This window comes from Colobus angolensis, unplaced genomic scaffold, assembly GCF_000951035.1.
Source record: "Colobus angolensis palliatus isolate OR3802 unplaced genomic scaffold, Cang.pa_1.0 Scaffold178, whole genome shotgun sequence".
Classification (NCBI taxonomy): domain Eukaryota; kingdom Metazoa; phylum Chordata; class Mammalia; order Primates; family Cercopithecidae; genus Colobus; species Colobus angolensis.
The window spans coordinates 3,708,909-3,719,828 of NW_012114910.1; the positions used below are offsets into that span (position 1 = coordinate 3,708,909).

Below are 10,920 nucleotides of genomic sequence, written 5' to 3' on the forward strand. Positions count from 1 at the left end.
GTAGCTGGGACTACAGGCGCCCGCCACCTCGCCCGGCTAGTTCTTTTTTTTTTGTATTTTTTAGTAGAGACGGGGTTTCACCATGTTAGCCAGGATGGTCTCTATCTCCTGACCTCGTGTTCTGCCCATCTCGGCCTCCCAAAGTGCTGGGATTACAGGCTTGAGCCACCGCGCCCGGCAAGCTTGCTTATTTTTTTCCTTATGAGTCTGATGTATATAGTAGTATTTCTTCTTCTTTTTATTTGAACAGATAAAGGCCTCTTTCCATTTTTATAAACTTAAATACCATTATCACATTAACAAATAACAGTTCCTTAATATACCTAGTTATTTACATTTAAGTTCTCCAATTGGCTCAAAAATGTCTCTTAATCTTTCTGTGATTGAGAATCCAGACACAGTCCATAGTTTCTTTTATTCTGTAAATCTATCTTTGTTCTCTCTTTTAAATTTATTTTTTGCCATTGATTTGATAGAGAAATACAGCATTTGTTCTCTAGTCTACCCCATGCTATTTTCTTACTTGTTTTCTTGTGGTATTTACTTCATTCTCTATCCCCATGTTTTTCATGGCCTGAGGATAGAGTTAGATCTTCAGGCTCAGTTAAAGTCAACCAGATTCAACCTCTTGGGGCAAAAATAATTCTTAAGAGAGTACTGTGGACTTCAAACTTCTAATATTAAAAACATGACACCAACTTGGTTTTGTGCTGACAAGCTGGTATCACTTATTTTGAAAATCTGTATACTTGGATGTTCATTGATAAAGCATGTTTCTTCCTTTCTTGTTAGGAAGAGCTTGGATTTGATTGAATCTCTGCTGAGGCTTGCAGAGGTTGGGCAGTATGAGCAAGTCAAACAGCTCTTCAGCTTCCCTATCAAACACTGTCCAGACATGCTGGTATTGGCCTTACTACAAATTAACACCTCTTGGCATACCTTGCGCCATGAACTTATCTCCACTCTGATGCCAATTTTCCTTGGAAACCATCCTAACTCAGCTATTATTTTGCACTATGCATGGCATGGGCAGGTAAGATGTGACCTTGTGCTTACCATTTTTTCATCTGAATAACTGACTTTCAGAGTGTTGAGGAAGCTCAACCAGAGAAATTTTTTTTTTTTTTTTTGCATCTCTGAATTATTATGACTTTAGAAGTCATACTGTCATAAAACTTGTTTTATCTGTTAGAATCATGTGAGGAATAAAATATAAGATCCAAAAAGCAAGGAGGCAAAATAATATTTAATGATTTTATTTTCTTTCCTTGTTTTTTTTTTGGAGATGTCTTGCTCTGTCGCCCAGGCGGGAGTGCAGTCTGGCTCACTGCAACCTCCATCTCTTGGGTTCAAGTGATTCTCCTGCCTCAGCCTCCTGAGGAGCTGGGATTACAGGCATGCACCACCTTTCCTGGCTAATTTTTGTATTTTTGGTAGAAGCGGGATTTCACCATGTTGGCCAGGAAAGCCTCGAACTCCTGACCTCAAATGATCCATCCACCTCGGCTTCCAAAAGTGCTGGGATTACAGGCGTGAGCCACTACACCCGGCCAATATTTAATAATTTCAGTATTAAGAAAGGTCTATATTGCTAGGGCATCCCTTTTCTTTTTATACTAAGGAACTTAAACATCTATCATGGAGGCAGAAGGTACTGATGTCATATTTTCACGGGAAATGAAAGAAGATCACAGATCAATTTAATTAGCATTCTTTTCTAATTTATCTAAAACCAACATTTACATTTTATTTCAGTTTGTGCTGAAATGCCTTTCAAGCCCCTGTGCTTTTCACCTCTAATTTTGTAGAATGTGTTTGGCAAGTAAGTATTCTTTTGTCCACTGATTTTTTTTCCCTCCCCCACTTTTTTTTTTTTGAGAGAGGATCTTGCCCTGTGACTTAGGCTAGAGTGCAGTGGTGCAACCATGTCTCACTGCAGCCTCAACCTCATGGGCTCAGTCAGTCATCCTGCCTCAGCCATCCCAAGTAGATGGGACCACAGGCACATGCCACCATACCCAGTTAATATTTTGAATTTTTGTAGAGACAGAGTCTTGCCAAGTTTCCCAAGCTAACATCCTACATTATATGATACATGTAGAAAAAAAAATTTTTCTTTGCCTTTACCTCAGATGTCCTTTTTAGTTACTTCTTATCCTTTACCCATTCTTGTAATAGTTTATATTATATACAAGTGCTTTTTACAAATTAATGAAATAAGACTCTTTATTGTAAGTGAAAAATGATAGCCTTAGTTCTAGGTCATTCAGTTAGTTTCTCCTCTTTTCCTAGAGACTCAATTAACATTGTAGACTTAACAGTTTACAAAATGCATGATAAACATTTAACCAAGCATTTGCAGTCCAGATGGTCTTCATTCCTTTCTCACCAAAGCTGTGAGGTAGAAAGGGCTGGTAAACAAGCTGCATCTCCTCACTTGTGATTGAATACTTGTTCTAGCAGACCATCTGCCACTCTAGGACAATTAACTGGGATATTACTTGGACATAGCAATAGTAATGATCTTGCTGTTGCTTCTATGATAAATACTCACTGAGTTCCAGCTATTTGCATCATTCATGGTTGTTTCTGAAAACCAGTCTACCTGCCAGTAAAAAAAAAGAAATGGAATAAAAAAAAATCAAGATGCTTGTTTGTGGAAATAAGATTTAGAATGCGTGTACAGGTGCCATTCTCAGAAGTAGTGATACATCCAACACTGTAGTGTGCAACATGAGAAATAGTTACCTCAAACTGTTTTGTTTTCGTTCATATACCAGTAATTTGCATTTTAAGTAATTATATAAACTTTATGTAACCTCATGTTCACATAATCTAGTTCACATTTTGTTTTTGAAAATGATAGGCAGACTTAATATAAGACAGATAAGTTTGATGAATGACTGTATGACCCAAGTTTAGGAACAGGCTTTATTTGGAATATGTAGAGGTAACTTGGCTTTCCCATAAAGAACGTCATGGTAATTGCATAGTTTGAGGCCTGAACTTAATGTCAGCACAGGTATACCTGATTTTTATACAAGTTCTAGTAAAATTAACTGGGCATTTGTAATAATATCTATCACAGTGTTTAGCAGTGTATCTATTTAATCTTTCTTCCCCTTCTTAGGGACAGTCTCCCTCAATTCGCCAACTTATCATGCATGCAATGGCAGAATGGTACATGAGAGGGGAGCAGTATGATCAGGCCAAATTGTCTCGAATACTTGATGTGGCCCAGGACTTGAAGGTGAGTTCAGCAGGACAGAGTGACACCAATTTATTTACTAATGAGAAATAAAGGCCGGGCGTGGTGGCTCAATCCTGTAATCCCAGCACTTTGGAAGGCCGAGGTGGACGGATCCACGAGGTCAGGAGTTCGAGACCAGCCTGACCAAAACATGGTGAAACACCATCTCTACTAAAAACAGAAGCCGGGCGTGGTGGTGCATGCCTATAATCCCAGCTACTCGGGAGGCTGAGGCAGGAGAATCACTTGAACCTGGGAGGCGTAGGTTGTGGTGAGCCAAGATCGTGCCACTGCATTCCGGCCTGGGCGACAGAGCAGGACTCCATCTCAAAAAAAAGAAGAAAAAAAGTAAATGCTTATGTAACAAAGATGCTCTAGGATTCACATGTAACTAGCTCCTAGAATGAGATGAGATTTAGAGGTTTCTTGAAAAGGATAGGAAGGAGAGCGACTTTAGGTAGATAAAAGTGTTTTTGATTGATCTTCCATGTATTGTGAAGCTGTTTTATAGTGAAAAATTAGCTTTTCTCATAAGTTATGTTAGATGCAGTTTTTGGAGAAACTAGGCATGTTTTTTCCCTTAAGCAACTCTCTGAGAATCAACAGGATCTTTTGATGAATTACTCTGTCTTTGTTTTTTTTTGAGATGGAAACTTATTCTGTCGCCCAGGCTGGAGTGCCGTGGTGCCTCTTGGCTCACTGCAACCTCTGCCTCCCGGGTTCAAGTAATTCTCCTGCCTCAGCCTCCCGAGTAGCTGGGACTACAGGCGCCTGCCACCATGCCTGGCTAATTTTTGTATTTTTAGTAGAGACAGGGTTTCACCATGTTGGCCAGGCTGGTCTTGAACCCCTGACCTCAGGTGATCTACCCGCCTTGGTCTCCCAAAGTGCTGGGATTATAGTCGTGAGCCACCATGCACAGCCTAGACTCTATATTATCAATCACTAGGTGCATTAATGTACTGGTGATGTAGTTGTGCTTAAGCCTGTGTTTAGATTTTGAAAAATGGGTAGGGATAATTATTCATTCTGCTCTAGGTTGAGTTATTTTAAAAAGTACAGTAAAGTTTGGAAGGTAGTGTCATGTATTCACCTTTAAAATGTGATCATTATTTTAGAAAATAATGACTAATGTTACCACCGAATTGTGCTAAGCTGTTTAAATTGTGACCAAGGAAGTATTAGCAGTGTGTTTTATTTGAACTTTGTGGAAAGCAAGAAACAATGTGGGACAGAGATAGTTTCTTAATTGCTCCACTTGCATTTTCTAATATGCTTTGTCCTTTAGGCCTTGTCAATGCTGCTAAATGGTACTCCATTTGCCTTTGTTATTGACCTTGCTGCACTTGCTTCACGTCGTGAATACCTCAAACTTGATAAGTGGCTCACAGATAAAATTCGAGAGCATGGGGTAAGCAGGATTTGTTCATTTATTTTTGCTCTTAAATTTTGGTGGCTAAAATGGCTAAAGTACAAGTTTCAAAATTTGTGCAGCAGTAATAAACTAAAAGTAGAAAAATTTAGAAGAAACAACCTTTTAAAGTAGCAATGCAGATGTTATATATTTTGGATTTTAGTTATAGTGCTTGGTAGTTATCTTGAATCCAAAAACATTTAAGATCAATTTTAAATACTTTTCCTCAGGAGCCTTTTATCCAGGCGTGTATGACTTTTTTAAAGAGACGGTGTCCTTCTATTTTGGGTGGACTTGCCCCAGAAAAAGACCAGCCCAAAAGTGCTCAACTTCCTCCAGAAACTCTGGCGACAATGTTGGCCTGTCTGCAAGCTTGTGCGGGGTAAGAAGTACATGGATGAATATGACTCTCTTTGAATTGGATTATATGAATAATTGTAGATTTGTGGAAGAAGAGGTTCAGTGAAAGTTACAGCAGTTTAAGATGGTCCAATGGTTTTTAAGTCCAAAGTCCTATACTATTTATGATGCATACTAGATCCATTTGAGTTAAGGTTTTGTATCTGGTGTGAGATAGAGGTCCAAATTCATCTTTTGCATGTGAATATCCAGTTGTTTCAGCAGCATTTGTTGAGACCACTACTTTCCCTTTGGAATTATCAAAGCAATTGCCCATAGTGCGTGGGTTTGTTTGTGGTCTCTCTTTTAAGTGGCAAGGTCTTGCTGTCGACTAGGCTGGAGTACAGTGGTGCAATCATAGCTCACTGCAACCTCAAACTCCTGTATTAAGTGATCCTCCCACCTCAGCCTCCCAAGTACCTGGGACCACAGGCACGTGCCGCCCCTCAGCTGGTTAAATCTTCTTCTGTTTTGTTTGTTTTTTTTTAATAGAGATGAGGTCTCAGTATGTTGCCCAAGCTGATCTCAAACTCCTGGGCTCAAGTGATCCTCCTGCCTCAGCCTCCCAAAGTGCTGGGATTACGGGTGCGAGTCATCACACCCGGGCTATTTTTGGTTTCTTAATTCTGTTGATCTGTGTCTCTTCGGCCGGTTCCACAGTCTTGATAACAGTAGATTTTCAGTAAGTTTTGAAATTGGGGATTATGAATTTCCTAGCTTTGTTCTTTTTTAAGATTGTTGCAGCTCTTCTCGGTTCCTTGAATTTTCCTAGAAATTTTAAGATCAGCTAGTCAAGGCTGGGTGTGGTGGCTCACGCCTGTAATCCCAACACTTTGGGAGGCCGAGGTGGGTGAATCACGAGGTCAGGAGATCAAGACCATCCTGGCTAACACAGTGAAACCCCGTCTCTACTAAAAATACAAAAAAATTAGCCATACGTGGTTGCAAGCGCCTGTTGTCCCAGCTACTGGGGAGACTGAGGCAGGAGAATGGTGTGAACCCGGGAGGCAGAGCTTGCAGTGAGCCGAGATCCCACTGCTGCACTCCAGCCTGGGCGACAGAGTAAGACTCCGTGTCAAAAAAAAAAAAAGATCAGCTAGTCAATTTTTGCAAAAAATTTGCAAAACAGCCTACTGGGAATGTTGAGAGGATTGTGTTGAATGTTTAGCTGATTTTGGTGAGTACTGCCATCTTAATAACGTCTTTTTAATAATGTCTTTTTAATCCATGAATCTGGGATGTTTTTCTACTCATTTAGGTCTTTAATTTTTTTTTTTTTTTTTGAGATGGAGTTTCACTCTTGTCGCCCGGGCTGGAGTGCATTGGTGCGATTTCGGCTCACTGCAACCTCCGCCTCCCGGGTTCGAGTGATTCTCCTGCCTCAGCCTGCTGAGTAGCTGGGATTACAAGTGTGCACCACCAGGTGCATCTAGTTCTTGTATTTTTAGTAGAGACAGGGTTTCGCCATGTTGGCCAGGCTGGTCTTAAACTCCTGACCTCAGGTGATCTGCTGCTTCAGCCTCCCAAAGTGCTGGGATTACATGTGTGAGCCACCACACCCAGCCTCTTTAATTTTTTTCAGTGATATTTTTTCATTTTCAGTGTACATCTTGCACTGAGTTTGTTAAATTTATTAAGTATTTATTTAACTTAATTTTTTTTTTTTTTTGAGACAGAGTCTTGCTCTGTCACCCAGGCTGGAGTGCAGTGGCATGATCCTGGCTCACTGCAACCTCGGCCTCCTAGGTTCAAGCAATTCTCCTGCCTCAGCCTCCCAAATAGCTTGGACTACAGGGATACGCCACCCCTCCCAACTAATTTTTGTATTTTTAGTAGAGATCGGGTTTCACCATGTTGGCCAGGCTGGTCTCGAACTCCTGACCTCTAGTGATCTGCCCGCCTTGGCCTCCCAAAGGGCTGGGATTACAGGCGTGAGCCACCACGCCTAGCGTTAACTTAATTTTTTTGTGTGTGTATGTCCCCCAGGCTGGAGTACAGTGGCATGATCATGGCTCACTGCAGCCTCCACCTTCCCCCCTCAAACTTCAGAGTAGCTGGCATTATAGGTATGCACCACCATGCCCAGCTGATTTTTTATTTTTTGTAGAGACAGGATTTCACTGTCTTGCCCAGGCTAGTGTTGAACTCCTGGGCTCAAGGCATCCTACCACTTTGGCCTCCAAAAGTGCTTCAGTTGATTATAGGCATGACCTGCACCTGGCCTATCTTTGTAGGTCTATCTGTTACTGAAAGTGGAGTATAGAAGTATTCAAAATTTTTTTTTTTCCCTTTGAGATGGAGTTTTGCTGTTGTTGCCCAGGCTGGAGTGCAGTGGCGCAGTCTCGGCTCACTGCAACCTCCACCTCCTGGGTTCAAGCAATTCTCCTGCCTCAGCCTCCTGAGTAGCTGGGATTACAGGCATGCGCCACCAAGCCCAGCTAATTTTGTATATTTCGTAGGGATGGGGTTTTTCCATATTGGTCAGGCAGGTCTCGAACTCCTGACCTCAGGTGATCCACCCACCTTGGCGTCCCAAAGTGCTGGGATTACAGGTGTGAGCCACCATGCCCGGCCCAATTTTTTTTTTTTTTAAATTTTTTTTTTTTTTTTTTTGAGACAGAGTCTGGCTCTGTCCCCCAGGCTGGGGTGCAGTGGTGTGATCTTGGTTCACAGCAACCTCGGCCTCCTAGGTTCAAGTGATTCTTGTGCCTCAGCCTCCTGAGTAGCTGGGATTACAGGTGTTCACCACCACACCCAGATGATCTTTAAATTTTTAGTAGAGATGGGATTTCACCATATTGGCCTGGCTGGTCTCAAACTCCTGACCTCAAGTGATCCACTTGCCTCAGCTTCCCAAAGTGCTGGGATTACAGGTGTGAGCCACTGTGCCCGGCCTCCTGTTATTTTTTTGACCGTCTTTTTCTCCCTTCAGTTTTGTCAATTTTTCCTTCATGTGTTTGGGGCTTTGTTTTTAAGTATATGTTTTTGCAGTTGTTACATACTTCTTTATTTTATTATTTTTGAGATGGAGTCTTGTGTCTCACTCTGTCGCCCTGGCTGGGGTGTGGTGGCACTGACTTGTCTCACTGCAGCCTCCTCCTCCTACGTTTCATTGATTCTCCTGCCTCAGCCTCCGGAGTAGCTGGGACTACAGGTGTGTGCCACCAGGCCCAGCTAATTTTTTTTTTTTTGTACTTTACTTAGTAGAGATGGAGTTTCACCATGTTTTCCAGGGTGGCCTTGAACTCCTGACCTCAGGTGATCTACCTGCCTTGGTCTCCCAAAATGGTGGGATTACAGTCATGAGCCACCATGCCCGACCTTAATGGTTACATATTTCTGATGGATTGACCCTTATTGTAAAATGTCATTGTCTATTAACAGTTTTTTTCTTAAACGTTTGTTTTGTGTGATACTAGTATAACCATTATAGTTATCTATAGTGGTTTGCTTGGTACATCTTCGTTTTGTTTTTGTTTTTTTTTCCTCAAGCTATATGTGTTTTAATCTGAAGCAGGTCTCTTTTAGAGAAGGTATGGTTGGAGTGTGTTTGTGAATTTGTGTGTGTGTGTTTACTATATTCTGCCTGTCTTGCATTTAATATATTTATTGACAATGTAGGGCTCTTTTGCTGTTAATCTTTCTATCTCTTGTCACCTTTGTTCCTCTGTTCTTCTATTATTGCCTGTCTTACTGTTAAATAAATATTGTGTAGTGTACCATCTTAACTCCTTTGTTTCTTTGACTTTATTTTTTGTTTTGTTTCTTAGTGGCTACCTTGGGTATTAAAACTAACATTTTAACTTATTCCAATCTTTTAGTTTCAGTAGGACCCAAAAATTTCCTTTAGTATGGCTTCATCCTCTTCGCCTTGATTTTTGCCATTATTGTCATACAAATTATACCTTTATACATTATATGGTCACCAAAAGGTTTAGAATTCTTGCTTCATGCAGTTAGTTTTTTGAGGCAGGGTTTCATTCTGTTGCCCACGCAGGACACGGTCACAGCTCAGTGCAGCTTCAGCCTTCCAGACTCAAAGCAATCCTCCCAGGTAGCTGGGACCACAAACATGTGATCCACCATACTGGATAAATTTTTTCATTTTTTGTAAAGTTGAGGTCTCAGTATGTTGCCCAGTCTGGTCTCGAACCTCTGGGCTCAAACTAATCTCCCGTTTTAGCTTCCCAAAGTGTTTGGATTACGGCAATGAGCCACTGCACCCAGCCCGGTTGTTCTTTAATTAGAAGATTCATACTGTCCTTCGTATTTACCTGTGTATCTTTGCCAGTATTTTTTCATACGGATTCAGGTCAGTGTTCAGTGTCTTTTCATTTCAGCCAGGATTCTTGAATTTCTCTTGTTTCAGCAGGACTGCTAGCAATGAATTACCTCTTTTTGTTATCTACGGAATATCCTAATTCCTCCTGTATCTTTGGGGATAGCTTTGCCAGATGAAGGATTCCTGGTTGGCATTCCTTTTCTTTGAACATTTTGAATATGCTCCCCCACTGCTTTCTGTCCTCCATGGTTTCTGATGAGACATCAGCTGTTAATTTATTGAGTATTTTATGTGATGAGTTGCTTCTGTCTTGCTGCTGGTAAGATACTCTCCTTGTCTTTTTTCTTTCATCAGCTTGATTATGTTGTTCTAGGTGTGAATCTCTTTGAGTTTATTCTACTTAGAATTTATTGAATTTCTTGGATGTCTAGATTAATGTTTTTTATAAAACTTATGGGGTTTTCAGTCATTATTTCTACAAATCTTTCCGTACCTTTTTCTTCTCTCCTTGAGGCACACTCAGTGGTGTTCCACATGTCTCTTAAGTTCTCAGCCCCTCCCACCCTGTTTTTTTTTTTTCATTTTCTCATGCTGGATAATTTCAATTGATCCATCTTCAAATTAACTCTTTTGTCTGCTTGAATGTATGGTGGGACACGTGGTTAGTGGAACTTGATTACAGTTACTGTACTTTTTCTGTTTGGTACGTTGTAGAGTGTAGTGTTCGACGGGAAAAAACGAATTTCTGTTTGGTTCTTGGCTTTTTTTTTTTTTTTTTGCTAATTTCTATGGACATGCTTTTTGAGATAATATTCTTATACTTTCCTTCAATTCTTTTGATATACTTTCCTTTAAATGTGTTCTGTAGTGGCTGGGTGTCGTGGCTTCAGCCTGTAATCCCAGCAGCCCTTTGGGAGGCCGAGGTGGGTGGATCACCTGAGATCAGGAGTTTAAGACCATCCTGACCAACATGACAAAACCTCGTATTCACTAAAAATGCAAAAATTAGCCAGGTGTAGTGACAGGCGACTGTAGTCCCAGCTATTTGGGAGGCTGAGGCAGGAGAATTGCTTGAACCCAAGAGGCGGAGGTTGCAGTGAGCCAAGTTTGTGCCACTGCACTGCAGCCTGGGCAACAGAGTAAGACTCTGTCTCAGAAATAAATAAAATAAAATAAAATAAATAAAATGCAAATAAATGTGTTCTCTGAACCTATTTAAGGTAACCAATTTGAATTCCTTGTCTGGTAAGACCAACAGCTGTGCTTCCTCAAGGATCATTTCTGCTGATAGCTTTCCAGCCCTTTGTGTGGGACACCCTTTTGTTTCTTTACAGGTCTTGTAATTTTTTTGTTGAAAACAGACAACTTTAAATAATACGGCATTTCCTGAAATCAGATCTTCCCTCTTCAGCAGAGCGTATTGTTTGTTATTGCCCTTTTTCTGTTTAGTGACTTTCCTAAACTAATTCTCTTCTTTATAATAGTTGACTACTGAAGTTCCTGCTTGGTTAGCCTTGTTGTCAGCTAAGATTGACAGAGATTTTCTTTTTTTTTTTTTTTTTGAGACGGAGTCTC

General features: G+C 40.8%; 1 protein-coding gene across 1 annotated transcript in view; it reads left to right on the forward strand.

Moving 5' to 3' along the window:
• The window catches only part of CNOT1 (CCR4-NOT transcription complex, subunit 1), a 125,795-nt gene that overhangs the window by 64,104 nt on the left and 50,771 nt on the right, over window positions 1-10,920 (forward strand). Inside the window, exons 12-15 of the mRNA XM_011938872.1 lie at window positions 793-1,033; window positions 3,131-3,250; window positions 4,539-4,661; window positions 4,895-5,046. Of these exons, the coding sequence (XP_011794262.1) occupies window positions 793-1,033; window positions 3,131-3,250; window positions 4,539-4,661; window positions 4,895-5,046 (636 nt within the window). The remainder of the gene's footprint in view (window positions 1-792; window positions 1,034-3,130; window positions 3,251-4,538; window positions 4,662-4,894; window positions 5,047-10,920) is intronic.